Here is a 27,394-nt window from a genome sequence, read left to right on the forward strand (position 1 = left end):
CAGAGCCTCTTTCCCTGCCACAATCCCTGGCTGGCTTCCTTCCTTCCAAGGGTCTCCCTTACCCTTCAGCATAGAAAAAAATCAACTCTTCCTTGACTTGTTTTCCTCTTCTATACAAATTGTTGCTGCCAATAAGAGCCACCTGGGAAAACCAATAAAAATATTTACTACAATATTTACTACAATAAGTAGTACAATAAGTAAAGATATTTACTACAATAAGTAGTTTATTCCTAGCAGATCACCTCTCTGGTTATTGTCACTCTAGTGATATTCAATAAAATAAAAGAGTGGTCGAAGCACAATAGATAAGGGTTTTTTTTCTTTTTAAAGCTTGGACATATGAAGTGAAAGAGGGCATTTTATTTTTTCAATATTGCCAGGTTCCTACAAGATAATTTAAGAGGTCATACATCTTTTAACCCAGAGATAATGGTGTGTGTGAGTGTGTAATGTGTGTATACCATATACTAGTAATATGTAATGTGTATTCACTGGTTTGTTTTCTAGGAGAGATCCAAACTGGCTAGAGCTGGTAACAGCAAGGGGAAGGAAGCTGATCCTAACTTAGGAAAGGGGTTTGCTTCTCCCTCGAGGGCGCGTAAGATATGTCGGTTCTGTCTTACCTGTGGGCTAATCTGAACATTCACTGGCATGCTGCTTCATGCTTCCATAGGGATGGCGTTCCTTTAAGCAAAGGCATTATTATTGTTATGACTGAGAAGATTACAGAGGGAAAGCACATCTGTTGTATCAGATGGACTTGGGTCGGGAACCTCTCCACACTCTGCCTCCGAGAAGCCACCAGGGAAAGCTGAGGACTCTCCCCGTGGACTTCCTATCACTGGTGTCCTCCTTCTGCTCTCTTCCCGCAGACTTCCTTCTCTCCTCTCACACTTCAAGCAGACGTCATCATCATTTCATCACCACCCTCCCCCTGGAAAGTCTTCCATTTCTATCTGTGCAGTAGATTTAGTTTTTCTTCAAATATACAGTGAACAGGTATTATTGTGTCAAGCACTATGCTAGATGTTAAGTCCACTGTGATACACAAGACCAGTGTGGTCACTACCCTCATGAAACTTAGAATCTATTAATTGAGACTTATGTTAATCAAAGGGGCAGCCAAGTATTAATTCCAAATGATAAGCACTATGAGGAAATAAAAGGACAAGCAGCTCTCAAGGAGACCAGAGTACCTACTGTGGGTTGGGGTTCTCTTGGGTAATATTCAGGAGTCCTAAAGAATGAAAAAGAACTCACCATGTGAATCACTGGGGGGTGCAGAGGAGCCGGCAATGATGTATGGTCCCAGAATACAGAATGAGCTTGTGTGTTTGAGTAACTGCACAAAGACCAGTGTGGATGAGGAAAGGGGGATGAATAGAGGTGAAGCTGGGGAGGCTGGCCGGAGCCAGACGAGGCATGCTTTTGTGGGCCTTGTTAATGATCTTAGTCTTAAGAGCAGTGAGAATCCACCAAAAGTTTTAAGCAAAGGAATGGCATGATCAAATTTATGTCTCAGAGACATTGCTGTGGCTGCTGCATGGAGACCAGAGGTGGGGAAGAGGACAAGTAAAGAGAAGACTGGGTCATGGTAGGAGCCCAGGTGGGAAACCAAAGTTTGATAGGAACTGCACTTTGTAAGAGAATATAGTCCATTTGGATAATATTGAGTCTTTCAATCCAGGGTGATGGTGGCCTCATAGAATGAGTTTGGAAGTTTTCCTTCGTCTGAAATAGTTTCAAGATAGATGTTAATTAACTCTTTTCTAAATGTTTGGTAGAATTCGCCTATGAAACCATCTGGTCCTGGACTTTTGTTTGTTGGGAGTTTTTAAATCACAGATTCAATTTTAGTACTTGTCATTGGGCTGTTCTTTTTTTTAACTTCTTCCTGGTTCAGTCGTGGGAGACTGTACCTTTCTAAGAATATGCCTATTTCTTCTAGGTTGTGGGAGGACTTTTGTAATATAATTATTCTCCAGTTTGTGGGTCTCCCACCCGGGTGGTAAGGGATTTGATTATATCGTGAGCGTGCCCCTCCTACCGCTATCTCGTGGTTTCTTCTTATGTCTTTCGATGCAGAATATCCTTTTCTGGTAGATTCCTGTCTTTTATCAATGGCTGTTCAGCAGTTAGTTGTGACCAGCATGCTCATGAAAGGTCCTTTTACTCTGCCATCTTGTCTCCAATCAACCTCAGGTTCCTGCAGAATAAAATAATTTGTGTTTTAACAATAAAGTTTGAACATCTAGTAGACAACTTTATATTACCTGTTTGAATCTCGGAACTCAGGTTGACAATATAACGCCAAAGGAAAGTTGGAAATTATACAATTTATATATGTGTGTGTATATATGTATATAGGAAAGAGTTCCTAGAGGGTGTCCATCCAGGAAGTCCAAGTTTCTACAAAACTTTCTAACACTTTAAGGCAGAGCCTCATAGAAGGGTCCCTCCTTCCACACCAGCCTGGTCCCAGTGCCCACCCCTGTCCTCAGAAAAACGAACCTTTTTAGGTGTCTTTATCCAAATTCTCTGTCTGGTGGTCGCTAAGAAATATGTCTTGAGTGACACTGAACTGTGAGAAAGTCACTCCCCCAACTTCTTCCAGAGAATGCAGGCCAGTATTTCTCAAAAGCTGGTTCTCCAATCATTTTCTCAATTACCTGGATGCCTGTTAAAAATGCAGAGGACTTCCGTGGCCCTATCCTACTGGAAGCTCTGGGTCTGACCATCGAAGAATCTGTATTTTTCATGGCTGCCCTAGGTGATTTACGTTCTGCCAAGTCACTGTCAGACCTCAGGGCAAAGGGATGGATTAGGCCTGGGCTTTCTAACAGCCTTCCTGAACCACCAAGGAGGGAAGGGGTGAGGCAGAGGATGGGAACAGAGACCCCCGGGGGGAGGTCAGCTGCCCTCTTGGCAGTGTGGGTGGGGGTGGCAGTGGCTTGGGGCGTTGAGAACAGGGGGTCCCCGGCCACCTGCTCTCATTCCCAACATGGAGGGAGGTGGCGGGACGTGGAAAGCGTGTGCGGCTGGCCCCTAATGCCTGCGCTTCCTGCCCCACAGACGAACCCGGCTCCTGGAGTTCTCCCGCTGCCGCCTCCCCAGGTCTGCCGGAAGTAGGCGTCTCCCTGGAGGACGTCCTCTCTCCATTCTCTCCATCACATCCAACCCCACACTCCGACCCTTCCCACCAGATAAGCCCAGACCCAACTTGGGATATCAAAAGGGAACACGACGTTAGGAAACCAAAGGAGCTTTCAGCCGGCAGCCAGAAGAAGCAGCGCCTTGGGGAGCAGAGCGAGCGCTCGGCCAGCCCGCAGAGGGCCATGCAACCCGGGCTCGAGGAGGTGCCTGGCGGCCAGGGGCAGCCTGAGGCCGGCAGGCCCTCCTCGGAGACCAGGGCGCCTGGGCCCGCAGTGGCCGAAGCGGCGCGGGCCAGCAACAAGGAGGGGCTGCAGGCCACGGCGGGCTCCGAGCTCGGCCGGCACGGAGGCCCCGGCGCAGCACCTGCCTTCGTGGGCCCGGGCCGCGGCGGGGGCGCGCGGGAGGTCGAGGGCCGGGCGGGGGCGCGGGCGGGGTCCAGGCAGGGCGCGCGGCCCCCCGGCGGCGCCCCTGTGCGCAAGGCTGCCGTGGCGCCCGGGCCGTGGAAGGTGCCAGGCTCCGACAAGCTGCCGGGCGTCCTCAAACCCGGCGCCTCAGCCCCGGGGAGATGAGCCCGCCGCCCCGCCTCAATACCTGCAGGCCGTTCTTCTTAGGTTCCGTCTCTCGGCGTTTTAATTTATTTCCACTGTCACATGCATAAATCCACGAGGCACCAAGGCTTGGGAGCACCGACGTGAAGCCCCACGTGTCCAACAAGCATGGTCCGGACGGTGTCCGCAGTGCAGACCTAAACTGATCCTAAAGCCCCCTGTTACACAGTGGGGGCTTTGGCAGCTACGGAAGAACCAAAATAACATGAAGAACATCACAGAGAGTGCAGTGTAGCTTTAGTAAAAGAAAAAAAAAGAAAAGAAAAAAAATTTCCCCCACTGCATGAAGGATTTGGATGTCATCCAAACTTTGTTTCAAGAAACTGGACAAGTTAAGAGCAATCACAAACTGGAATATCGCCTTAAAAATCAAACTGCACGGAGCAAGCTGAAACTGAGACAAGATTATATCTTTTAATTGATCTGAAGAGTTGTAAATAAATTGTTCTTGACATATCTAGACAGGGGTTAAAAGGTTTCTTTGAAACATTCAGAACTGTTCGCCCATGACCTGTTTCCACGGCTCACTCGTGGCACCCGTCACCAGTCTTAGAAGCAGTGTTCCCTGCACACTTGCAGGGTGAGTTAGAAACCTAGTGAATTCACTGGTGTGATGCCATTTGTACTGCCATTTCTGTAATCACGTTTCTGTACATTTCAGTGGTAGAAAAAAAGGTTTTAAAAATTGTATTCTAGGGAACAGTTTGCCATAAGTCAGAATTTTGCAGTTTAGCTCATAGATCTTAATCAGTTTTCATCTACAATACAAACTTTATAAATTGAAGGACCACAATTTGTTAAATTGAGATTGGCATTGTTGCAGTTCCTTTATGAGAAGGCTTTCCTCTCCTCTCAGGCTCAGAGACAGAAGTTTCCTTGACAGCAGTGTTATATTTCACTCATTTTGTTGTCTTTTTAAGAACCCTCTTTCCATTACATTTTCACCTTGACAGAACAAAGTATTCCTCCTACATTTCTCAGATTACAGTGAATCTCTAATATTAAAAAATCATTATTATAGCCCATTTATTTTCATTAAAGAATACAGATCTTTTTAGCATTCTTTTCTGCTTATCTTATTATTTCTCCTTTTATTTCTATTGGGTTTGCTTTTTTGTCTAGATGTTTATTTTCCTTGTCCATGGTTGATAACCTAGGAAAATTCCAAGGCTTGCCTATCTTCTCTGCCATTTTAATTTTTACCTTCAGTTAATTATCCATGCATTCTTATTTGTAGCTACACATACTAAAAGGCAAATGTTTCAGAGGGCAGTTTCTCTTTAATGTGACCTGATATAATAAGGCTTCCCATACTCTGCCCCTCACAGGAGTTCACATGTAAATAAGCCTTACCTCCCCAACCTGAAGTCAGAACGTCAAACAGGGCGATCAGGTCCACCACAAGAGGGCACATGTAAACCGCTTCCTTGGGTTGCCTCTTCCCTCTCTCTGTAAGTGCAGTATCCTGAGCACCAGCTGTTTAATTCCCATCAGGCAGAGGTATAGTTTAGTTGTTTGACAAGAGGACAATAGAGTTGAAAGCCTCAAGTGAAGAGTCTTGCAGCCTGTAAATGCAATTTCCAAAAAATGAAACTTAGTCATTATAAACTAAAGCACAAACACACGTAGTAGTTTACAGTACTTCTGGCTTTATCTCAATTAGTCTTTCTCCCTGGACTAGAAATCCAGTCTATTTTGCCATTAAGTTATTGAACCTGGTTTTGGACAATGCTTCTGTAGTGTAGCTGCACGTCCGGGTACTGTATCCCCTGCCCTTTACTTTCCATGTGTTACAGGAGGACAGAACCCTGAGGTTACGCTCGCGTAGGCTCTCCTTTGCACAGCTCACAGCCACTGCTTGTGCAGTAACCGCTGTATGCGGCTGTAATCCATAACCTGTGAGGACAGCACATCAGCTAAACCCCGTTCCAGATAATCTCTCTGTGTAGTGTTAGCGGTGAATTTACCCTGTACAGTGTATCTCTATAAATATAATTACATGTATTAATAGTCACAGAAAGACTGTAAGTGAGCAACTATTTTTATGAAACGCACCACTATGGATAAATTAACTTTTACAGAAATCTTGTTTACTGTATGATATTCTAAAACACTGTCAAATAAAATATATATCCAAAAATATTTTCTTTTTCCAACTATATAGGCTGTGTGTTGTCAACTCAAAACAAAACAAAACTCACAGCATGAGAGTTGTGAGTTAAGTCTTATTTGGGGCAAAATGAGGACTATAGCCCAGAAGACAGCATTTCAGAGAAACTGAGAAACTGCCTCAGAGAGGTGGGGAGAGGTCAGTACTATGTATGATTTTAGTGAAGGGGTGGGATGTGCAGTCAGGCACACATTCTGGTGGAGGCTTGCTGCTAGTCATGAGGAGCAGATGTCACCTTTAATGATTTGAGTGCTTTTCTAGGTGTGAGGAGATGCAAGCACTGAGCTTGTAAAATCTCCAGAGAACACCTGGCTATCCAAGGGCCTGTTCTCCCAGAGCACAGAGTGTCCCATTCCTGATCTCTACCCTGACCTCCATTCAGGAGGTGTTGAAGGTCAGTGACTGCAGTGGAGAGTGACCTCATCTGTGTAGAGGCAGATGGCAAGTGCCCATTTTTAGTTGGCAGGGTTCCCTCATGGTCATAAATGTGTGGACTGGGAGGCATTTTGTGCCTATTTTGGCCCACGGTGCTAGGGATCCCCAGGTCAGGTGAGGATTTCATTGTTAGGCCACTCAGTGTGCTACTACTGGACTAGGCCTTATTAACAGTAGTCAGAGTCTCTGGACAATACCAGTCTTACTAGTCTGTTATGGTCCAGGAAAAAAAATTCCCTCTTATTGCTTCTTCCCATATCTAGAGTTATACTATTAAAATCATTTCTCTCATATATATTTATATATATATTATATATATATATTTATAGGAGAACTATGTATCTGGTCAAGTGCTTCCAATCATTTTATCAGAGGTTCAGTCACACATTTGATAATGCAAGAAACAATTTTGTAAAACAGGCAGTATACAAAAAATACAGCTACCAGTATTGGTAAGGAGCAAGCCCAGGTTGTCTGTTTACCAATCCTGGCACTGTCTGTAAGGCACCCAGCCCAACTTCCTAGTGTGACTAGGCTGGCTATCCTTGAGCGTGCGTGTTTGTTCGGTTGTATCTGTCTTGTGACCCCATGGACTGCAGCCTGCCAGCATTATCCTGTCAAGAACACTGGAGTGGGTTGCCATTTCCTCCTCCAGGTGGACTATTTACCACTTCAGCCACCTGGGAAGCCCTGGCTATCCACAGTATGGTTTAACTGTACCCAACATAAGGGCGTCTTTAAACTTAAATGGACACAGCCTAGTGTTAACCACATAGTCTCAAAATTGTGTGAAGCTATATTCTTTGGCTAAAATTTTTTTGTCTGTTGCTCTGACTGAACTTGAAAATGTCTATTTATGGCCAGGGTCAGAGAAGGTATTATTAATTGGCCAGATGAAGGGATATCACCTAATAATAGTGTCTGGAACAGAACTATAATTTCTTTCTTTCTTTTAGAATAAATTTCCTAAGAGCCAACCAAAAGGAGAGGAGAAATCCAAGGTAACACAGAAATACTAGACACAGGTAATTGGTCACAAACCCAACAACTGGACTGAATTTTAAAACCAGCTCAGGATCATGCCCATGATAGAAAAACATTTGATTTAAGTACAAAGGCCCAAGAAGTCAAGGAAACACAATAAATGATCTTACGGGTTAGGTCCAGCATATTCAGTCAGCTGTCTCCTGAAGTGTCGTTTTCTCATCCTGGTCTGAGTGTAGTTTCTCCTCTGTTTGAGCGTCATTTGAAGGTGAATTTGAGATCAGCAGTCCTCTCTGTAGACCAATCCAGTGTAGGCGCCCTAAGTGGAAATATTAATCCAACAGTCAATTTCTTTCAATTTTGCAGTGCATGAGCTAGTGCAGAGTACCTGATAAGGATCTTTCTACCTAAGTGGGAGGTGGGCCTTTAAAAGACGTCATTTCCAATACACATAATACTGCTTGCAAGTTGTGGGATACATGATCTTCCTCTAAAGACAGACTATTAAGATAAGCTTCAGAAACAAACTTAGGCTGTCCTATTAATTATTCAATTAAACTTAACAGCAAGGAACCATCTGAAAACTGAGTTTTCATAAATGCAGACCTCAACACAACTAGAATTTAGTACTCACTGAAAGAATCTTTTTCTAAAATTACTCTCATTTCTACCAAATTAAGACTAATTTGTTTCCAGAGTAAGTCTGATCTCAATAAACTTGGCCTGATGATTTATATAAATATAGTTGATTGCACAGGCTTTTTTTTTTAATAGCTTTGAGGGAACTTCTTTTATAAGGAGTCTCCGATTGAACCTGTAAAAGGCCTCTCAGAAATAGGAAAGTCATACCCAAGGGCTTGTCACAGACAGTCTCACAGACAGGTGAATTCCTTTCCTTGAGACTCCTATATCTGTTAGGAGGTGTCCTTCCTAATATATCAGACAAAGCTACTAGGAATCTAAGCATTTCCAATCTCTGGAAGGATCAGATAGGTGAGATAAATGCTTCAATTCAGTTTACAAAAGCATAATTTACCAAATCAAGTCATAATTAGCTTGAGGAGGAGGGTTTCCTTGTATCTGGAAAACAGGTTAAAACCAGTTACTTTTCAGATAGAAACCATAAAAACTACAGCCAGAGTCATCAGTTCATTCACTCCTATTGTTTTATGAAGCCATCAGGTTTCCTTTCAGAATTCCTTAATTTCTTACCCAGTTCAGCATTATTGTCTGAAAGTCAGAAACCTGTACTGGTCCTAATGTTCTTCCCAAAGATCTTTCTGAAGAGGAGCATTTTTGTAAAAGCATCAGAATAAAACCATAAATGTCAATAGTGACAAAAGACATATGGCACTTTTAAAACCTGACTACAATGCAATTGACAAAGAAATTTGGCTACTGCTATAACATATAACACTTTAATAACTAGAATTATGAGTGATAATTTTACCAGGAGTATCAGATTTTAAGAATTCCATGCAACTTCTGGAATATCTATGTTAATAACATTTCCCCTTATAACATAACCTAAGATTTATTACTCATTTGACAGTACTTACCATGAAATTTAACATACCAAATGAACCTAATTAGTTTAATATCTCTGAAGTTTTCCAGGGGCCCTTTGAAGCAACCCAAAATTAGCTAGGGGTCAAAAGAACTTCATTAGAACTTGATTTGGGAAGTTTTGTTAAAAAAAATTATCAAAAATTTTGAAAAACCTTGGTCAGACAGGATCATAGGTCACTGCAGAATAACATTCTCTTAACAAAAGTGACTGAAACTCCAATATTTTGGTCACCTGATGCAAAGAGCCGACTCATTGGAAAAGACCCTGATGCTTGGAAAGATTGAGGGCAGGAGGACAAGGGGATGACAGAAGAAGATGAGATAGCTGGATAGCATCACTGACTCAGGGGACATGAGTTTGAGCAAACTCCAGGAGATACTGAAGGACAGGGAAGCCTGGCGTGCTACAGTCCACGGGATTGCAAAGAGTAGGGCACAACTTAGCGACTGAACAACACCAACAACAAAAACGACAGTAAAAGATTTCAAAGGCAAATACAAATCAAATCACTTAATAGGTAAAGAAACTTAAAAATATGTTATCAAAGGCAGCTCAACATTTTAAGAAAAATGTCTCAGAAATAAAAACCAAATTCAAGTCTTGTACCAGCTTACTTTTAAAATTCATTTACTCCACTAAATTTATTTTAAACTTAGCCAGTTCTAACCATGCACAAAACTCTTTTTTTCGGCAGTGTTAATTTGAAGGAAATAATTACCAGAAGTTGAGTTGATTTTTAAAAACTGCAGTTGTCTTAGATTTTTCAAAATATAAGTGTAATGCCCCAAACAGGACTTCTTTGAAAGTTGACTCATGCAGTGAAACTACAAGGGGAGATAACTGTAGACCTTTTTCACCCTAGTAAACAGTTTTCTCACAGACACTCTAGTTGGTATTTGCCTGTCAACTGACTACATCATTCATGAATTGGCACTGTTTCTGTTGCTTGCTATGCTGATTGATACTGAGACTTTTTTTTTCCCAAAAAGGTAGGTATCAATCACCAGTAAATTCCATTGCATTTTTTTTCTTTTAATTCTGAATTTTTTTCATGCAAAATCCAAGCTTATGCAGAAGCCAAGATTTAATGAAAAGCAGTGTGAAGGTACAAAATGAATGACCAGATAAACTGTTGGCACCATAAAGCAATACTTGCACTACAGAGAAGAGAGTTCTAGGAAGTACTAGGAATAGGATAATGACAACCGTGCCATCAAGATTACAATCCAAAGAAATAGTTCTCAACCCTAATCAAGACTTCCCACTGATGTCAACAGGAGGCCTAAAATTCCCAACTGACCATTTTTACCTCAGTAGGCTTTTTTTTTTAAAGATTTAAACCTACTGTGTATCGCTCAGAAAAGGGAAGAAGCTGATATGAAGTGTTAAATCAAGCACACAAATTGAGATAATTATAATAAACGTATGTATGTCGTTCTTTATGGACTAACCAGAGAAAAGCCAAGTGCAAGTTGAAAAAAGCAAGATCTATAAAACAATGTGTTTAGTTTAAAAAATGAGGTGTCAATATTAATCATGCACAGGCAATTACATCTTTAAAAGGAAAAAAGTCATTAGGACATCAAAAAGATCACGAAGACCAGACACCAAAGGTATCAGGGAAGGGACAGAACAGCACCAGGGCTGAGCAAGTGAGGAGCCTCAAAGGACAAGGCCTTAACCATGAATCAAGTTTCCAAGGTCAGGCAGAAAATAAACGTGAAGCTAGCCAAGGTGGGGGCTGGGTGGACCAATAAGCGCATCCCTCCTCTAAAGCTGTCATCTGTCACTGTGGAATTATCTTTCAGTTCCTCATGAGAAGGGTGGGGGGGGGAAAAAAGAAGAAAACAAAAAAAGAAATCAGCTTTTTATATGAAATTTATGGTTTTTAAAGTTTGACAAGTTTAATTCACATTTTTAAGAAACAGTGAACAAGAAGATAAGACACTACCACACTAACCATCTGCAGACCGAGTCTGGCCCACAGCCTACCAATCTGCAGCCTCTGTCTTGGAACAACAGCAAGGCTTTCAGCAGAGAACCCCTTGCTTTCATCAGGATCTGATTCCCCTTCCAAGCAGTGGATCATACACACCCCAGACATGGTGAAGTGTGCGGCTCCTGGGGGCTACAAATGCCTGGAATAGCTTCAAGTGAGTACTCCAAGTGCAAGGCACTCTGCCAGACACCTGACCCTTGTTCCTACGGTACAGGTGGGTTTGCTGTGAAGCTGGAGGAACTGAAGCGTGTGTGAGCCCTCAAGCTCATGGGAAATTTTACGTTTTCTTTCTTATTGAGTCTCTCCCAAACTGTGTAAGCTTGGAGCTCCCCTAGAATGAATCTGACCCTGCCCAACTGGTATTATTTTTCAGGCCAAACTCACTGCAAAATCAAGTGACCTAACTGCTGAAGAATTTGGACTAAAAATATTTCTTTTTCAGATAACCATAGCGCCAGATGGGATGCCTACAAAATCTCCAGAGTGCTTTCCAAGTCTTAACATAGTAAGGGCACTATGTCCAATGATAGTGCATGATTCTGCATCATGTCAAGTTTATTTAGGGCACCAATTAAATGTGTGGAGATGATGGTTATGCTCACTGGTGGTAATAGCAGCTGTAGTATGTAAACATTTGGGAATAAATGATGGAGCAACAATCTCGAATTACACTGACCTCCTGCTGGGCCACACTGGTGGCATATCACCCCGGCAGCCCAGAGATCCAGGAAAGCTGAAGTCTGTCCACCGCCCTGGGGGAGGGTTGCCGGCAACCGCAGATGAAGGCCGCATCTGTTTTAAATGATTCCGAGAGTTTCATTGGATATTTTCTTCTGATGTAACGGTGTCTTGGAGAATGAGTTCACCTGGAAATCTTGTGAAACAACAAAGTGGCCTTTCTTCATTAAGTGGAAGGTAAATTTTCTAAAACCCTCACAAGGTGTATCCATGTGAAAGAAGATGCGATCTCCACTGTGCCTTCCTCCTGGGTCAAATGCCTTCACACCAAGAACACACAGTCCCTGGGGGGTACACAGAGACTTTCCAGGGCACACACAGGCAGAGACCTGGCTTACCTGGAATCCACTTCCAGAACTTCATCTTCCATTTTTATGAATTTCAAGGCCCGTGGCCTGCCCACTGCCCATTCCCACCTGCCCTACACAAGGACCCTCCACATATGGAAGAAAGATGGACTTATCACGTAACCTAAATTTGACTCTGTTCATCCCCTTGAAGTGTAAAACCTCTAGGGCATTAAAGTGACAACTGGAGAAGGCAGCCTTCTAGAGAGAAAACTAGAAAACTAGAGAGCATCACTTACACGGGCAATGCCTTCCTTCAATTCAAGAGCCCCATAGGGTTCCTATCTAAGAATTAGCACCCACGTTTATCTACATTTTAAAATAAAGCCAGACTTCTTTTCTGATTGAATGTGTGGTTTGGCTGTTTGTCTGACTTGACCACAAGGACTAGCTTTGCCAGTTAGATTATACAGCAGGTATTTTCCATAAGTTAAATGAGTCAAATCTATAACTACAAGGTTTAAATAAGATACATTTAAAGCATATATAAAAAAGTATATCCTTGGCAATATTTAAATTTGTTGAAAAAATGGAGATGTCAACTTAAAAATGAAATCAGATCTAGAATTTTTATAAAATTATTTTACGGGCTACATGAAACAAAAGGAGCATGAAGTTAAACCTACTTAACTCAGTTTAACAAACATTTTTGAATAGTGTTGAGTACGGTCTATAAAGCATTACAGATGTACAGAACACAGCCCCTGTTCTCAAGTTGCCTATAATCTGGTTAGAAGATCAAGACAGTTAACACAGTGGGAATGTCTGTTTCTACAGAACGCAGAAATGGGTGGAGGCAGGTAGAAGTGACCCTGGACAAGGGGTGTATCAGTGGGCTTTGGAGGATGGGTAGGATTTCAAAAGGGAAGGGAAGGGTAGAACAGCATGAGGGAAGTCAGAGTTAAGAAACCTGGAGGTACGTTAGAGAAACAATGAATTGTTTATTTTGACTGAGACTGACAGAGACAGACAGAGAGGCAGAAGAATAAACAGAGGTAAGGGAAAGCAGATCACAAATGCTATTATGAGCAGTCGAGCGTCATTAGAGCTTTCTGAGCAAAGATGAACTTAGCACTCAGCTCTGGGAGGAGGCCCTGGCAGCCCTGTCCAGGTGCAGTGGAGACAGGAGACGCGCTGGCAGGCACTGACATCCTCCAGGTGAGAAATAAGGAGACCTGAGCACCTGTTAGGGGTGCCAAGAAACAGCCAGGGACTCTGACTCGAGCACAGAGTACATACACAATGACACAGACACATTTTTAAGCTGTTGCTCTTACAGCTGAGAGATATGCAATGGCTTGCACTGGTGCTCCGGAATCCTCGTTCAGCAGATATTTATCAGTGTCAGTCGTGTGGCAGATGCTGTGCAGAGGGCCGAGACTATAACTTTAAACCAGACAGGCACCACCCACCTGTCAGAGATGTGCAGGCTTTAAGTATCAGGAAGCTAATTCCACAACTAGTTATGTTACTTGCAGTTGTAATAAGAGCTACAAAGGAGAAGTGAAGGAGCCAGAGTGGGCAAGCAGGAGGCCCCATGAGGCCAGGAGGGGTATCCAGGGCTTCTAAGAAAACAGCCGGGGACTGGCTCAATGTGTGCAGATGTCACTACAGGAACAGCGTGGGGGGTCCAGGCCTCGGGGAACAAGGTGACAACTTCCCCCAGTTCGACAAGGATGGTCCTGGTTTCGAAACTACTGAGTGGGCATCCAAGCAACACCCTCCCCACCTTGAGTCCTGGGCAAACTGGAGTGGTTCAGCCACCTGAGAAGAAAAAGGCCTGGGGGCCAAGCTACAAATCCTGAGACCTGATAGCAGCCGATCACCTGGGGGCAGAGGATATCAAAAACTGGCCAGAAGGCTGGGGGGCCGTGGGGTGAAGACTTCACAGGCCTGACAGGCCCTGGCCAGGATGTGGGCCTCCACACCGCAGGGAGGCACTGATGGGTTTCATTGGAAGGACGGCCTGACACGATGTGGGTCCCCCTACAGAACCCGGAGCTGGGGTGGAGACCACCTTTATGCTTCCTGCCCCTCTTCCTTCCTCTCCATCCTCTGCCGGAGGCTGCAGCTCTCACAGGCTGCTGACCCGGAGCTCAGCCTCTCCCAGGCCCCAGATGAGGCAGTCGCCAGCCTTTCCAGAAGGACCCTGGAGGCCTTGCTAGTGTGTTTCAACTCTTCCAAGAGCTTTCCTGGACAGGCATCTAATCAGTACACAGATTCACTTTCTTATAATCTGCTCTCTTCTCTATCATCAAAGTATGAAAATTCATCCTGGATTTCTACAATTAATCTTCATGGTGCCTAACATACAATGGGTGCTCAGCGAGTATTTAAATACATCAGATAATTAAAAAAAAAAAAAAAAAACAAACTGGTCTCATGTCTAAATCCACTATAGTTTCCCTTGAATAAAAATGGTTTTCAACATGGTAAGTGACCCTGACTAGTCAAAGTGGACAGTTAGCAATTCTCAGGTTTGCTGCTATTTCTACACAATTCTGACAGAAGGGCTTGATGTTATCTGAATACCGGATGGGATGAAGGCTAGCTTCTGCAATCCACCCAGGTGCTTTATCCAAAACCAGTAATTATTTTCCCTTGACTCCCTCCTGTTCCTGCTCAGGCTTAGCTCTGTCTGAAATCCAGCAGGCCTTGAGAAGACCCAGCTCTGGCTTTATTTCAGGAAGGTAAGGTCAGGACCATACCAACAGTGATAGGGCAGGCCTTCTTGTTCCAGCCTTTCTTCCTCAGAACCTAGGGAGAGATTTCCCACTAGCATCCTTGGCTGAATTCTAGCACGCTGGGTCCAGCTGGTCAAGGTTCCTCAGAGGAACTTGGCCTCCCCACTGTGAATGTTCACTGCAAGGAGGCAAAAGGCTCTTGTGGGTTTTGACCTTGGAGCAGGTCTGGACTCTCTCTGCCTCTCTGCTCCAACTGCAACTTTCCCCAATAACACACACACTCAGATACCATGTATCCCATCTGCCTCCCTGCCCAGGCTTCTGTCACTGGTGTCAAGCAGCCTTTGAGTGACCACACTTTTGGCTGGGCTCCTCCAGCCAACCTCTGCCCTGCAACCTGCACCAGGGCCCTAGTACTCACCCGCTGGTCCCTTGCTTAAGAGACTAACTCAACTCCCTGCACCGAGACTTCTCAGGGTCAAAGACCCTCATGGTCTGCTCTCCACTAACCTTCCCGCCAGATGAGGCAGGTCAGTCACAACCCATCCCAAACATTTTCACTCTCTATTTTTAAACCAAGTCAACAAATATAAAATCCAGACTTTTTTCTTCCCCTTAACCACTGCTATTGTCAATGAGCTAATGGTATAAGGCTTTGGCAGGTTTTAAAATGGGCTTCCCTTGTGACTCAGCAGTAAATAACCTGCCTGCAATGCACGAAGCACAGGAGACGTGGGGTCGATCCCTGGGTCAGGAAGATCCGCTAAATGGCAACCAGTATTTTCCAGTATTGCTTGGAAAATTCCATGGACAGAGGAGCTAGAGTCCATAGGGGTTGCAAAGGGTCGGACCTGACTAAGCATGCACACACGCCCACACCCCTCTGCAAAGGCTTATTTCTCACTCAGGTAACAGATCAGGAGTTGCTGAGTAAAGGAGATTTTTCTTATTTAGAGATTCAGAGACAGGTTCCTTTCATTTTATGGCTCCACTACAGAATAGAGGTCTAAGCACCAACAGCACTGCCGTCTCCTGGAAGCTTGTTAAAAACGCAAGATCTCAGACCCTACCCTGGACCTACTGTACCTGCCCTGTGCTTTAAGATCTCCAGGTACAGGTGACTGAAACACACAGAAGTTTCAGAAGTCCTGCTGTAGAACCTCAGAGCCCTCTATATCCAGATAGCTGAAGGAGACAGAGGGCTTGCAAGTGAGCATTTCATTAAAAATCCCAGCCTGCAAATGACAGGTCACTCCCATTCCCAATCCATTGGTCAGAACTAGTCACATGGGTACACGAGGCTGTGGGTACACATGGGCACACAAAGGACAGTGGGAAATGCAGTTCCTGAATGGACAGCTCTCAGGCAGCTACCACGCCACACTACAAAACTAGGACGGATTTTGGTAGACAGACATTTCTGACTCACAGTACTTTTTCCATTTTTTTCCACGAGTAGAAAGAAATGTCTTCCTCTCTCCTAGAAACTGTCTTGGAATAAAGTGACAGGGGAGTTTTCCCAGCTATCTTTTGGGTTTTTTAATGGATTTTTGTGGTAAGAATACTTAGATGTACTTCCAACAAGTTTTAAGTAAACAATTCTGTATCATTAACTACAGTCACCATGCAGCCTCCAATGTGAAGGTGGCCCAGCCTGGTGCTAAGTGGACCAACGTACTGGACATGCCCCTGCAAGGCTTCACGTCTATGAGAGTCTGTGACCACACGTGGTTTCCATCAGTGCTGCTTCCCTCCTCACCCTTAACTCAGAGGACATCCCTGAGTGACCTTATCTTCTGAACACATCTAAGGTATCCAACCAGGGGTCAGCAAACTTTTCCTATCAAGTGTTACATAATAAATATTATGAGCTATGTAGGCCATTCTGTGACTGCTGCAATCACTCAGCTCTACCATTCTAGCATAAAAGCAGCAGACAAAATGTAAACTAATTCACATTATATAAACGGTATGGAGAACTGACTATAGTTCATTTTACAAACTTTACTGAGTATTTATTAAGCTACTTAATGCCTCTTGTTCAAAGTGTAAACTTTGTGAGGACAGGAACCATTTCTATCTCCTTCCTTATTATAATCCTTGAACACAGCACCATAAATGTCACATTTAAATGAAAGAATGAATAGTGAAATGAATGTCATGCATGGGGAAATGTTCAGATTGGAACAGCTGCAGCAAATGCTCTGAGGTCCATCCTGGCCAAGGGCACTGCCCAGTCAGAGTTGCCATGCAGCACAGGATCAGCATAAGGCCAGAGAAAGTCATCAGCAAGGTCATTAATCTTTGGCAATCTGGCCCAGAAGGGCCCTCCCAGAACAGGATAGCCTGAGGCTTTCACGTTCTTGTCCAATACATCAGACGGTTCAGCACCAGCATGAACCACCCTCACAAAGGAACCAAGGACAGCTGCTAATCGTGCATTGTACACTTAAAATCTGCCAGGAGAAGATCTTAAGCATGATCTCACCCTGACACCTCCTTAGTGAGCAGGTGGCCAAAGGGGAAGAGACACTGCTCTGACAACAAATACCAGGCCCCGCACCAGGGCACACACGACATGAGTGTGCAAGGGAGAAACAAGGATTCTATTAACAACGCCTGTCACAGCGAGAGTCTCAAAATCGAGTAAGGAGGCCCTGGACAAGTGCAGAAGTCACACTGAAGGGACTGTAAAGACAGAAAACTTGGTCAAGCTCAGGAGCAGTAACAAAAGATGAGGAAATTAGCATTTAATTAGCATAAGCTGTGTGGCCAGCACTTTTACATACACTGTCCAGTTTTATCCTCACAGCATCCTCATATGTTCATATTATTCTCCTCACTCCTCCAAAATGGCTCTTGTTTGGGTCACAATATCTTATTTCAAAACTCACTGTAAAACTACACAGAGTGTCTCAACTCTACAAGACAAACATTTGGGCCTGGATACTTCTTTGCTGTGGGAGGCTGTCCTGTGGATTATATGATGATTAGTAACATCCCTGACCTCCACCCACCAATTATGACAACCAAAACTGTCCCCATACATTGCCAGATAGCCTGGGGTGCAGGGTGAGGGGGAAGCAAAACTGTTCCCACTTGAGAACCATGGAGCTACAGTTATCAAGACTGTGAGGTCCTGGCAAATATACACAGATCAATGGAACAGATAAGAGCTCATAAACACAACCATACATAAGCCTAAATGGCAATTCAAAGAAGACAGAATAACCTTTTCAAGAAATATATATATGTTCCTTGATGCATGCCTCACACTGCATAGAATTTAACTCAAAATAGATCACAGACCTAAATGTAAAACCTAAAATCTGATAACTGGACTTAAGTAAAAATTGGAAACATCTGCTATTCAAAAGACCCTATTTAAAAAAAAATGGGAAAAAAGAGTCAAAGACTGGTAGAAAATATCTGCAAAACAAAAATTTGATAAAGAAGTTAATCCTAAATACATTTTTAAAAATTCTGAAAATTCAACAGCAGTTATTCAAAGGCATGAAATAATTGTAAAGACATTTCATCAAAGAAGATATATATAGAAGGCAAATAATTACATAAAAATAATGCCCAGCGTTATTAGTCACTAGGGAAGTGCTACTTAAAACCACAAGAAGACATCACTACATACCAACTAAAATGACTAAAATTTAAAAAGTGACATGCATTGGTAGTGGGAGTGCAAAATGAGACAAACACTTTGGAAAACAGTATGATAGTTTCTTATATGGTTAAAATATGCTTGCCATCTGACTCTGAAATCCCACTCTGAGGCAACTATCCAAGTGAAATGAAAATCTATGTTCACACAAAAGCTAGTATGTGAATTTTTATAGTAGCTTTATTTTTTATTCATCTAAAATTGGAAACAACTTGAATGTCCCTAAACTTGTGACTGGATAAACACACGGAGGCACATGCACACACTGGACTATGAAGACTAGGGAATTCCCTAGCAGTCCAGTGGTCAGGACTCTGTACGTCCACTGCAGGGGGCATTCTGCATGCTCCAACGAAGACTGAAGATCCTGCCTGCTGCAACTAGGACCCATGGCAGCCAAATAAATATACATATATACAGCACAGGCTACATGATATAGTTTCATTTATATGACGCCATACAGACATAACTCTGAAAAAAGTTTAAAGTGAAGTCGTTCAGTCATGTCCGACTCTTTGCGACCCCATGAACTGTAGCCTACCAGGCTCCTCCATCCACAGGATTTTCCAGGCAAGAATACTGGAGTGGGTTGCCATTTCCTTCTCCAGGAGATCTTCCCGACCCAGGGATTGAACTGGGGTCTCCTGCATTGTAGGCAGACGCTTTACCATCTGAACCACTAGGGAAGTCCCCACATAACTCTGAAGACAAAGGTAAAAGGCCAGAAAAGAGAACAGCGGTGCCAGGGGCTGCAGGTGCGGGCCGTGTTGACCACAAAGGGGTCCCAGTGCACTCTGAGTGGGGAAACTGGTCTACATCTAGACTGTGGGGACAGTCACGCGACCACATGTGTTTGTCAAAACTCACAGGAACTATGCAGTCCATATCCTCAGGTTCCACATCCACAAATTCAACCAATCTCAGATTCAGGGGAAAAATTTCTTTGACAAAGTTCCAAAACAACAAAACTCGAATTCACAGCATCCCAGCAATTATTTACACAGCATTTACACTGTACTAGGTATTACAAGAAATCAGAGATGGTTTAAAGTACGTGAGAGAATTTGCGTAGGTTATATGTAAATATAAGGAACCTCAGCATCCATGGATTTTGTTCTCTGCAGGCATAGTGTTCCTGCAGATCCTATAAAGGGTGAATTTTACTGTATGTGAATTAAAAAAATTATATATGAATAGGATTTCTGTTTAGACTTTTAGAAAGAAAATTAATCACTTATGAACCTGAATAAAATTCTACGACTGTAAATAAAACAAGTCAGACTCTCACTCTTCGGCTCAGGCTCAGCACCCACCACCCTCCCACCGCGTGCACACCTACGTGACTTCACTTCCTCCCACTCTCCCTGTCGCTTCACTCCGGCTACACTGACTTCCTTGTGCTTCCTGAAGTAGTTTCTTTTTCCTTTGCTCATGATGCTCTTCCTGTTGTTTTCTGCATGCCCTCCTCCTTCACTTCCCTCAAGGCCTCAGCTCAAATGTCACTATCAGAGAGCTCTTTGCTGATCTCTCCCTCTCTCTCTCTCAGTATTCCTTCTCCTCCTTACTCTGTTTTATTTGTCTTCATAGCACTTCTCAGGCACCTTTTTTGCTTATTTGCATAAGAATGTAAGCTTTATCTGCTGTCATCACTTTAGTCTCCTAAAACAGTTTCTGAAACATACTAAAGTGAAAGAAAGTGTTAGTCACTCAATCGTGTCCGACTCTTTGTGACCCCATGGACTGTAGCTCGCCAGGCTCCTCTGTCCATGGAATTCTCCAGGCAAGAATACTGGAGTGGACTGCCATTCCCTTCTCCAGGGGATCTCCAAATGCTCCATAAACACCTGAGTTTTTTGTTTCTCGGAAGAAGCTTCTTTTTTTGAGGTGTAATTGACATACAGTATTATATTAGTTTGGGATATTATAAATACTTGCTAAATGAACAAATAAATGAAGGACTGGATGCACTGATGGGAGCAGGGATGGAAATCACAGGGAGGGAGGAAGGGAGACAGAAAGAAAGGAATGGGTGGATTAGCTGGTGGAGATGACTGGATATCCTCTCAGAATTTGAATTTAAAACATGAAATGAGAATGAGCAACAACTAACAGTAAAAACAGAGGTATGAACAACTGTTTTACAAAAAGATTAAACACTAAAATTAGCAGTCACAAATGACTGCAATCTCACACACAGTTAAAATCTCAGCCAGCATGGTCACAAATTTTAACACACGGTAAGTAAATGTATCACAGTCTTCTAACTAGCAAGTCTAGCTGCCTGTCTTCCTTACTTCCCTGAGTTTCTCTATAATAACCCTCTTTTGACTAAGGTTCCCCATGCTCTTTCTGGGGGACTCAAGGATGGACTGTTTCCCCTGCTCAGGTAGAGTGCCCTCTGCAGGTTTCCATCCGCAGGAGTCACAAGAGACTTGAGTACCCAGAGTGAAGCCACTCTACCACCAGCCTCAGTGTTGTGTGACAACAGAATTTCCGTGTGTCCACAGGAGACCCCTACAACTTCTTTCTTGCAGCATGAGGACAACTTGCCCTAACTCATCACGCCCTTAACTTTGTTTTGGTTGAGTGTCCTTTAACCCTCAAACCCTTACCCCACCCCTTTCTGACACTCCTTTTTGTGATCCCCTTCCCTGAAGCTCTTCCACAGAGCCCTTTGAAAATCATCAGCAAAATGTCCACAGCCTTAATTTCTTCTCTGAACTTTTCTGAATCTTTGTGGTCACTGGAACCTACCTTCCCCTTGGGACTCTGCTTCCCCTACAGGCTCTCAGGTGGTGGCAGTTTTCTCTCCCACTTCTCTTGTTCTTTGAGGGTTAAGTGTCTTTCTTACATCTCATGTCACTTTCAGCACCTCTCCATCCTCCTCTATAAAATGTTTAGTCTTAAAACTCATGTCAACTGACTCAATAATTCATTTCTAACATATGAATTCATTGCTACAAATTTCCTTCTAAGCCCTGCTTTTATTGCATTCCATAATTTTTCATGTTGTATTTTTATTTACTTGAAAATATTCTTTTAAAATTTTTCCCGTGGCTTCATTTTGACCCATGTTATTTAAAAGTGTAATGTTTAATCTCCAAAGATTTTGAGATTTTTCAGCTTTCTTTCTGTTACTGATTTCTAGTTTAATTCCGTGTGGCTGAGAACAGACTTTGTAGGATTTCTACTCTTTTGAATTTGTTAAGGTATATTTTATGACCCAGAATGTGTTTTATCATCCATATGAGCATGAAGAGAATGAATATTCTGCTGTTGTGAGATAGAGGACTGTATAAACATGAACTAGATCCAGTTGATAACAGTGTTGTTCAATTCAACTATCTCCTTACTGCCTGCCTGCCAGCTGGGTCTGACTGAGCTCACACTCCATGGGCACTCACCATGGTCCTCCCTTGCACCTTGCCCCTCTCTGCTTCTGTGCATTCACTTACCGAAACTACAACCCTGTTCAATCCAGCGTTCTGCATGTATCTTGCCTATCTCCACACATACTGACTGTGGTCAGTGAAAGACACCCCACATGGTGAATGGTCTCTCCTTAAATCTGTAAGCACCAAGATCAGGTGGGCCTTGTTTGCTGTCAACTGAACAGACAGACACTCCCCATTCCCCGGAAGGATCCATTTCTAACCCCATCCTCATGGATGACTATTTCCTATCTTCTTATTCCCCCTCAGATGGTGAACACCTCCCTAATCCTCACTCTCAGCAGAAGTCTTTGTTTCTTAGTTCAGTGAGAAAGCAGACGTTCCCATCACCATGTCTACACTTGTACATGTGCCCACTTACTCTGCCTTCAAGACTTTTACCAGGAATTTGTCTTTACTACTAGCAAATGTCAACCCCTTGACTTCTGCACTGGATTCCTCCTGCTTACTCATAGGTGATTCTCCAGCAATTCTTTTTCCCCTGCAGCATCCATTTGTCCCTCACTTTGATCTTTCTCATTGGCACACAGGCTATTTTGTCTCAGAATGGCAGGCATGTTGCTTGAAAATTTGTATTTGTTTTTTCCTCTTGGGGAGATGCTCTTCCCCAGGATACTCACATGACTTTCTTCCTCTCCTCCCCAGGTCCTTACCCAAATGATACTTCTCAGGGATGCTTTCTCTAGCCACCCTGTCTAAAACTGCAACCTCACTGGGTTTGGATATTCCCTAAGGTGACCTCTAATGAGCCACACCTAGAATCCCTCTCCCCTTGGGTGGGAGCAGAAACTGTTATTTGCTTCTAACTAATAAAACAGAGCAAAGGTACTGGGATGTCACTTCCCTGATTAGGTTACAATATAGAGCAAGGCGATGGGCTGTCACCCCATATTTATACTACATGATAAAAGACACCATCTCAGGAAACTAGAGCGAGAAGCTCTTCCCTGCTGACATGAAGAAGTCAGCTGCCATACAGTGAGAGGGCCAGTGGAACCGGGACGCCTCTAGGATCTGAAAGTGGGCTCCAGTGGAGAACCATCAAAAAGCTGGGGCCTTCAGTTATACAACTGTAAGGAATTAAGTTCTGCCAACAACCTGAATGAGCTTGCAAGAATATGATTCTCCAGTTAATTCTTCAAATGAGACTTCAGCCCAGGTGGCATGTTGATTGCAGTCCTATAAGACACTGGGCAGAGGATCCGATGAAGCTGTGTCCAGATTCCTCAAACCATAAAAACTGTAAGGTAATAAACATATGCTGTTTTAACTGGTCAAGTCTGTAGTAATATGTTATGCAGAAAAATTGAGAATATATCCCCCTTATCCTCCCAAAGGAGGATTCACTTTTTTGCCCTGGCATTTGTAACCATTTAACATTTTCTATTTCACTGATTTACCGTGTTTATAGTCTGCCTCGTCCTCTACTTTTGAATACAAGTTTCACTAAAATAGGGATTCCTATCCACTTTTCCCCCCATCATTATATTCTCAGTGCCTGGAACAGTCTCAGTAAATGTTTGTGGATGGAATGAATACTGAATATATGCTAACTCTTGTTACCTGAACAGAGGAATTCACTAAGCTCACATATATCTCAGAAAGGTAAAGGTACGAGAGGAAAGGTGTGCATTGTTTTAAACTTGTTATGGAAATGTTTAAGCACTGTTTCAGAGCCACTGTGATGTGTCTAAGCAACAGTCTTACTAGTCTGGCTTGCTCCAGTGGTAAATTACACATTCTGAGAGCAGCACTCTTCAAGACCTTTTGACTTGAACCACATTTAAAAATACATTTCACATTATGTCTCAGTACACACATATACCCACATAAATAATTGAAACAAAGCTTTCATAAGATAGTACTTATCTTTATCACATGCTCTGATGGTTTCCCATTCTATTTCATCCTGTTGCATTTCAATTTTTTAGAAACTAGGTAAGACCCACTGATAGGTCAGACAAACCCTCCAGGCAATTCTCTATTGAAAAGATCAATTTTCTCAGTTGTCAAGCATCTCCTGGGTGCAGACTGCTACCAGTTATCCCTGGAGAGCATGGGGAAGGCTCCTCTGTGAGGCCTGGACAGCAGAGGCATCGCCTCAGCAGAGAGAAGAGCTGAGGGGCAGGGCTTGGAGTGAGTGAGCCTGGGCAGGGAACCACAGCTTCTGGCTGCAGCAGAGCCACAGGACAGGCCTGGGGCTGATGCTCATCATCATTAGTAAAATAAGCACTCATACATTTCAAAGATTCTAAAACATCATAATACTGTTACAACTAACCTTTAATCACAGTCATATCTCAGATGTCTAAATGGTCCCGAAGTCACTGGCACGTGGTGCTTGAATTTCTTGGCTATACAGGGTTTTGAAAACCACCAAAACATTAGCTACTTTACATGGTCCCAAATGACATAACCTGTGAACTAATGAAAAATTATGGTAAGGCACTTTCCATATTCCAAGAACTAATCAGTGAGCCCAGAAAAGCTCATGTTGATGAAGTGCCATTAAGTCATGGCATGAAATGCCACTTGTGGGTAAATCTAGGTGTAATTTGCTTTTTTGCAAGTAGTTTTTTATTTATTTGAATGTGAAATGAATCCCAAGGATGGGAGATGATAAAGATGCTGCCCCTTCAAAACTGATTTGATTTTAAATGTATTTGACTTTTTTTCCCTTAAAAAGCATGTGGTTCAAGAAAAATAATTTTTGTCAAATCCCTTAAGTTTTAGCTCAACAGTGCAACCAGAATGAGGAAAATGCCCCTGACACCTTCCTCCCCTGCTGCCCCTGCCCTACCCCTCTGCCTGAGGGTTGAGGTGGCAGGGTGAGGAAGGGAAGGTGCTAGAAGACAAAGAACTAAGAAATCAGCAGCAGGCAAAGGTTATCTCCAGTGCTTCTCTTTGCAGGTCCTCAGCTTTTCAGCCCCCACTTTCCTCACCTTCCCTGTGGGTTGTGGCCCTGTTACTGCCATTCCTTTCTTTGGGTCAGATGACTCATTTTTCTTCCCTTCTGTTTTCATTAAAACATCCCTGACCTGTCTCATTCCTGTAGGATTAATTTCTAAGTTTAGTGGATTTCTGTTAGGTAATATTTTTTTGTCACCATGAGGTAGCAACAGCCAAATCCACAATGTGGGAAGGACAAAAGACCCAGTTTTCTACCACAGGAATAGCAAGGAGGGAGAAGTGGAGATAAGGTATGTAGGGGAGAAGAGAGGAGGAGCTGTTATAACAGACTACATTAATAAGATCACAGCCAAGAGTTCAATGAATCCCCAATTGCCCATCATCCAGCTTCAATATTTATCAGTATTTCACTCTTTTTGCTTCAATTATTCATTTCAACAGATGTTTGTTTATTCCTTTGTTTTGTGGAGAATTTTAGAACAAGTCCCAGAGTTCTTATGATTTCATCCACAAATACCTCAATAGTGTATCTTACAGAAATGCACTTTGGCAGGAAGTGTCCGGCCTTCAGAGAGGGGTTCTCCCAGAAGTATTCCTTTGACTCTAAGTGAGGGTTTGCTTTAAGGATATTATTGATATTTAGAAAAACACAGTTCCTCTACACACACCCTCAGAGTAAAATTCCTTCCAGACTTAGCTTAGGAGAAATGCCACAATTTCTGACCCAAACACTGAAAAACTGGTACATGATCAAATTTCCCTTTATATATTAATAAGATGTGCTGGGAAGCTTAGAGGCAAACCTGCAGCCCACCATGCCCCATGTCTGCCCTCCATAATATGGAATTGTCTGTTAGCATCATCTCCGGCTCTAGTGAGGCCCCCTCCTTGCTGTTCCTTTTATCTTTCTCATCTACCTCAAATCTTACCTTAGTGTATCTATACACGTCCCTGTAAGCAGAGGTGTGCTGGTGAATGTTCCACACCCAGCTCTCTGAAAACAATGTACATGTATATTACAAACGTGCTGCTATAAAAGATGTATAATACACAGCAAACGAATAATAGTAAAATACACAATACTTATTGTCAATTCCAAGCAGCCAATTGATTCCCATACAATGCTTTTGTTCATTTTTGTCAAATCCTTTATCCACAGCCAACCTGTGGTTGCAATCAATAAATAAGAATAGTTTAGACATGAATGTTGGTTGATATTTCCATTTACTTTAACAAGGGAGACAAAAGTGCAACAACAAAGACCTATGTCATGTGTCAGAAATCCACTCACTCTTCCCCATGTAAGCAACTTTTTTGCTAAATTCGTTAACTGCTTCCAAACACTGGAAGAGTATTCCCTCACCTTTCTGTGCTATTCAGAATGTAACTGCTGTGGATATGACACACGAGTATTTACTCTGCACTGTTCTCATTCTCTTCATCACTATATGAAACTTAGAGAATCCATAAAGAAATAAATAAAGGGTTGATTTGTAATGTGTGCCCATTTCCCTGGTGTAAATACTCCTACCATGGCCAATTTCAAGATACTAACATGAGGCTGTCAAACGTGGATTTAGGAAGAGATGTGCAGTAGGACACCTTTCTGTAGCATTTTCACCATGCAGATACGATGGACATAAATAACCTCAACAATATAACTAACAGTGAAACATAATTAGAAAGTGATGAATTTGAGTATTTATTACATTTTTAATAATTTGTTTAATTGTAAGTTTATATAATTTAATTTTTAATGACGGCTGTGTTTAATAGACGGCTTGCAAGATTCTTAAAAGTTTAACAATAAATTTCTCATAAGCCAGTACAAGATGACTCCACCACACCAATATCTGTAGGCCACCTAAGATAATTTTGGAATTAGGTGGGGTATGAAAAATGAATAGATCAATACACATGTGGGGGTTGCTCTTCTGGTAAGATTATGGATTGCAATTATGAAAATCCTCGCCTGAGAATACTAAATTCTGGATTAATTATAAAAAACATACTCTTTAAAGTGTAGTTGAATTATTTACAATAGCCAAGAGATGGAAACAATTTAAGTGTTCATCAATGGATGAACGGATAAAGCAGACATGGTATATATGTGCATTTGAGTATTATTCAACCATTAAAAAGGAGTGGGACTTGCCTGGTAGTCTAGTGATGAACACTATGCACTTCCACGGCAGGGGACATAGGTTCTATCCTTGGTCAGGGAACTAGGATCCTGCCGGCTGCATGGCGTGGCAAAAAAGAAAACAAGAAGGAAATTCTGTCAGTTTGTGACAATAAGGATGGACCTTGAAGGCACTATGCTAAGTAAAATTAGTCAGGCAGAAAAAGACAAATACTCTGATCTCAATGATATGTGGAATCTAAAAAGAACATAGAAACACAACATAGAAACGTAGAGACTATTTTTGCCAGAGGAAGGGGCTGAGGCGGGGCAGAAATGGGTGAAGGTGGTCAAAAGGTACAAACTTTGAGTTATAAATAAGTTCTGGGGATGTAGTGTAAAACATGACTACAGCTAACAAAACTGTATTGTATGTGTGAAAGATATATAATACAGTATTTGTATACTTCTAAGAGAGTAAATCTTAAGGGTTCTCATCACAAGGAAAAAAAATTCTCTGTAGCTATATAAGGTGATGGATGT

General features: G+C 42.7%; 1 protein-coding gene and 1 long non-coding RNA gene across 3 annotated transcripts in view; one reads left to right on the plus strand and one right to left on the minus strand.

Moving 5' to 3' along the window:
- The window catches only part of MAGI2 (membrane associated guanylate kinase, WW and PDZ domain containing 2), a 1,406,679-nt gene extending 1,400,775 nt beyond the window's left edge, over nucleotides 1-5,904 (plus strand). Inside the window, 1 exon segment of the mRNA XM_043462935.1 lies at nucleotides 3,076-5,904. Within this exon segment, the coding sequence (XP_043318870.1) occupies nucleotides 3,076-3,725 (650 nt within the window). The 3' untranslated portion in view covers nucleotides 3,726-5,904.
- LOC122438262 lies at nucleotides 7-27,394 on the minus strand. 2 transcript variants are annotated; one of them, XR_006268503.1, is made up of 7 exons: nucleotides 25,659-27,394; nucleotides 22,918-24,173; nucleotides 11,599-11,796; nucleotides 7,524-7,672; nucleotides 3,748-5,329; nucleotides 627-2,209; nucleotides 7-142 (listed from the first exon to the last, which is right to left on the minus strand). It is a non-coding gene; the product is annotated as an uncharacterized LOC122438262 (long non-coding RNA). The 2 variants fall into 2 exon arrangements; XR_006268502.1 differs by having other exon boundaries at nucleotides 22,918-27,394.

The sequence above is a fragment of the Cervus canadensis genome, chromosome 3 (genome assembly GCF_019320065.1).
Source record: "Cervus canadensis isolate Bull #8, Minnesota chromosome 3, ASM1932006v1, whole genome shotgun sequence".
NCBI lineage: Eukaryota > Metazoa > Chordata > Mammalia > Artiodactyla > Cervidae > Cervus > Cervus canadensis.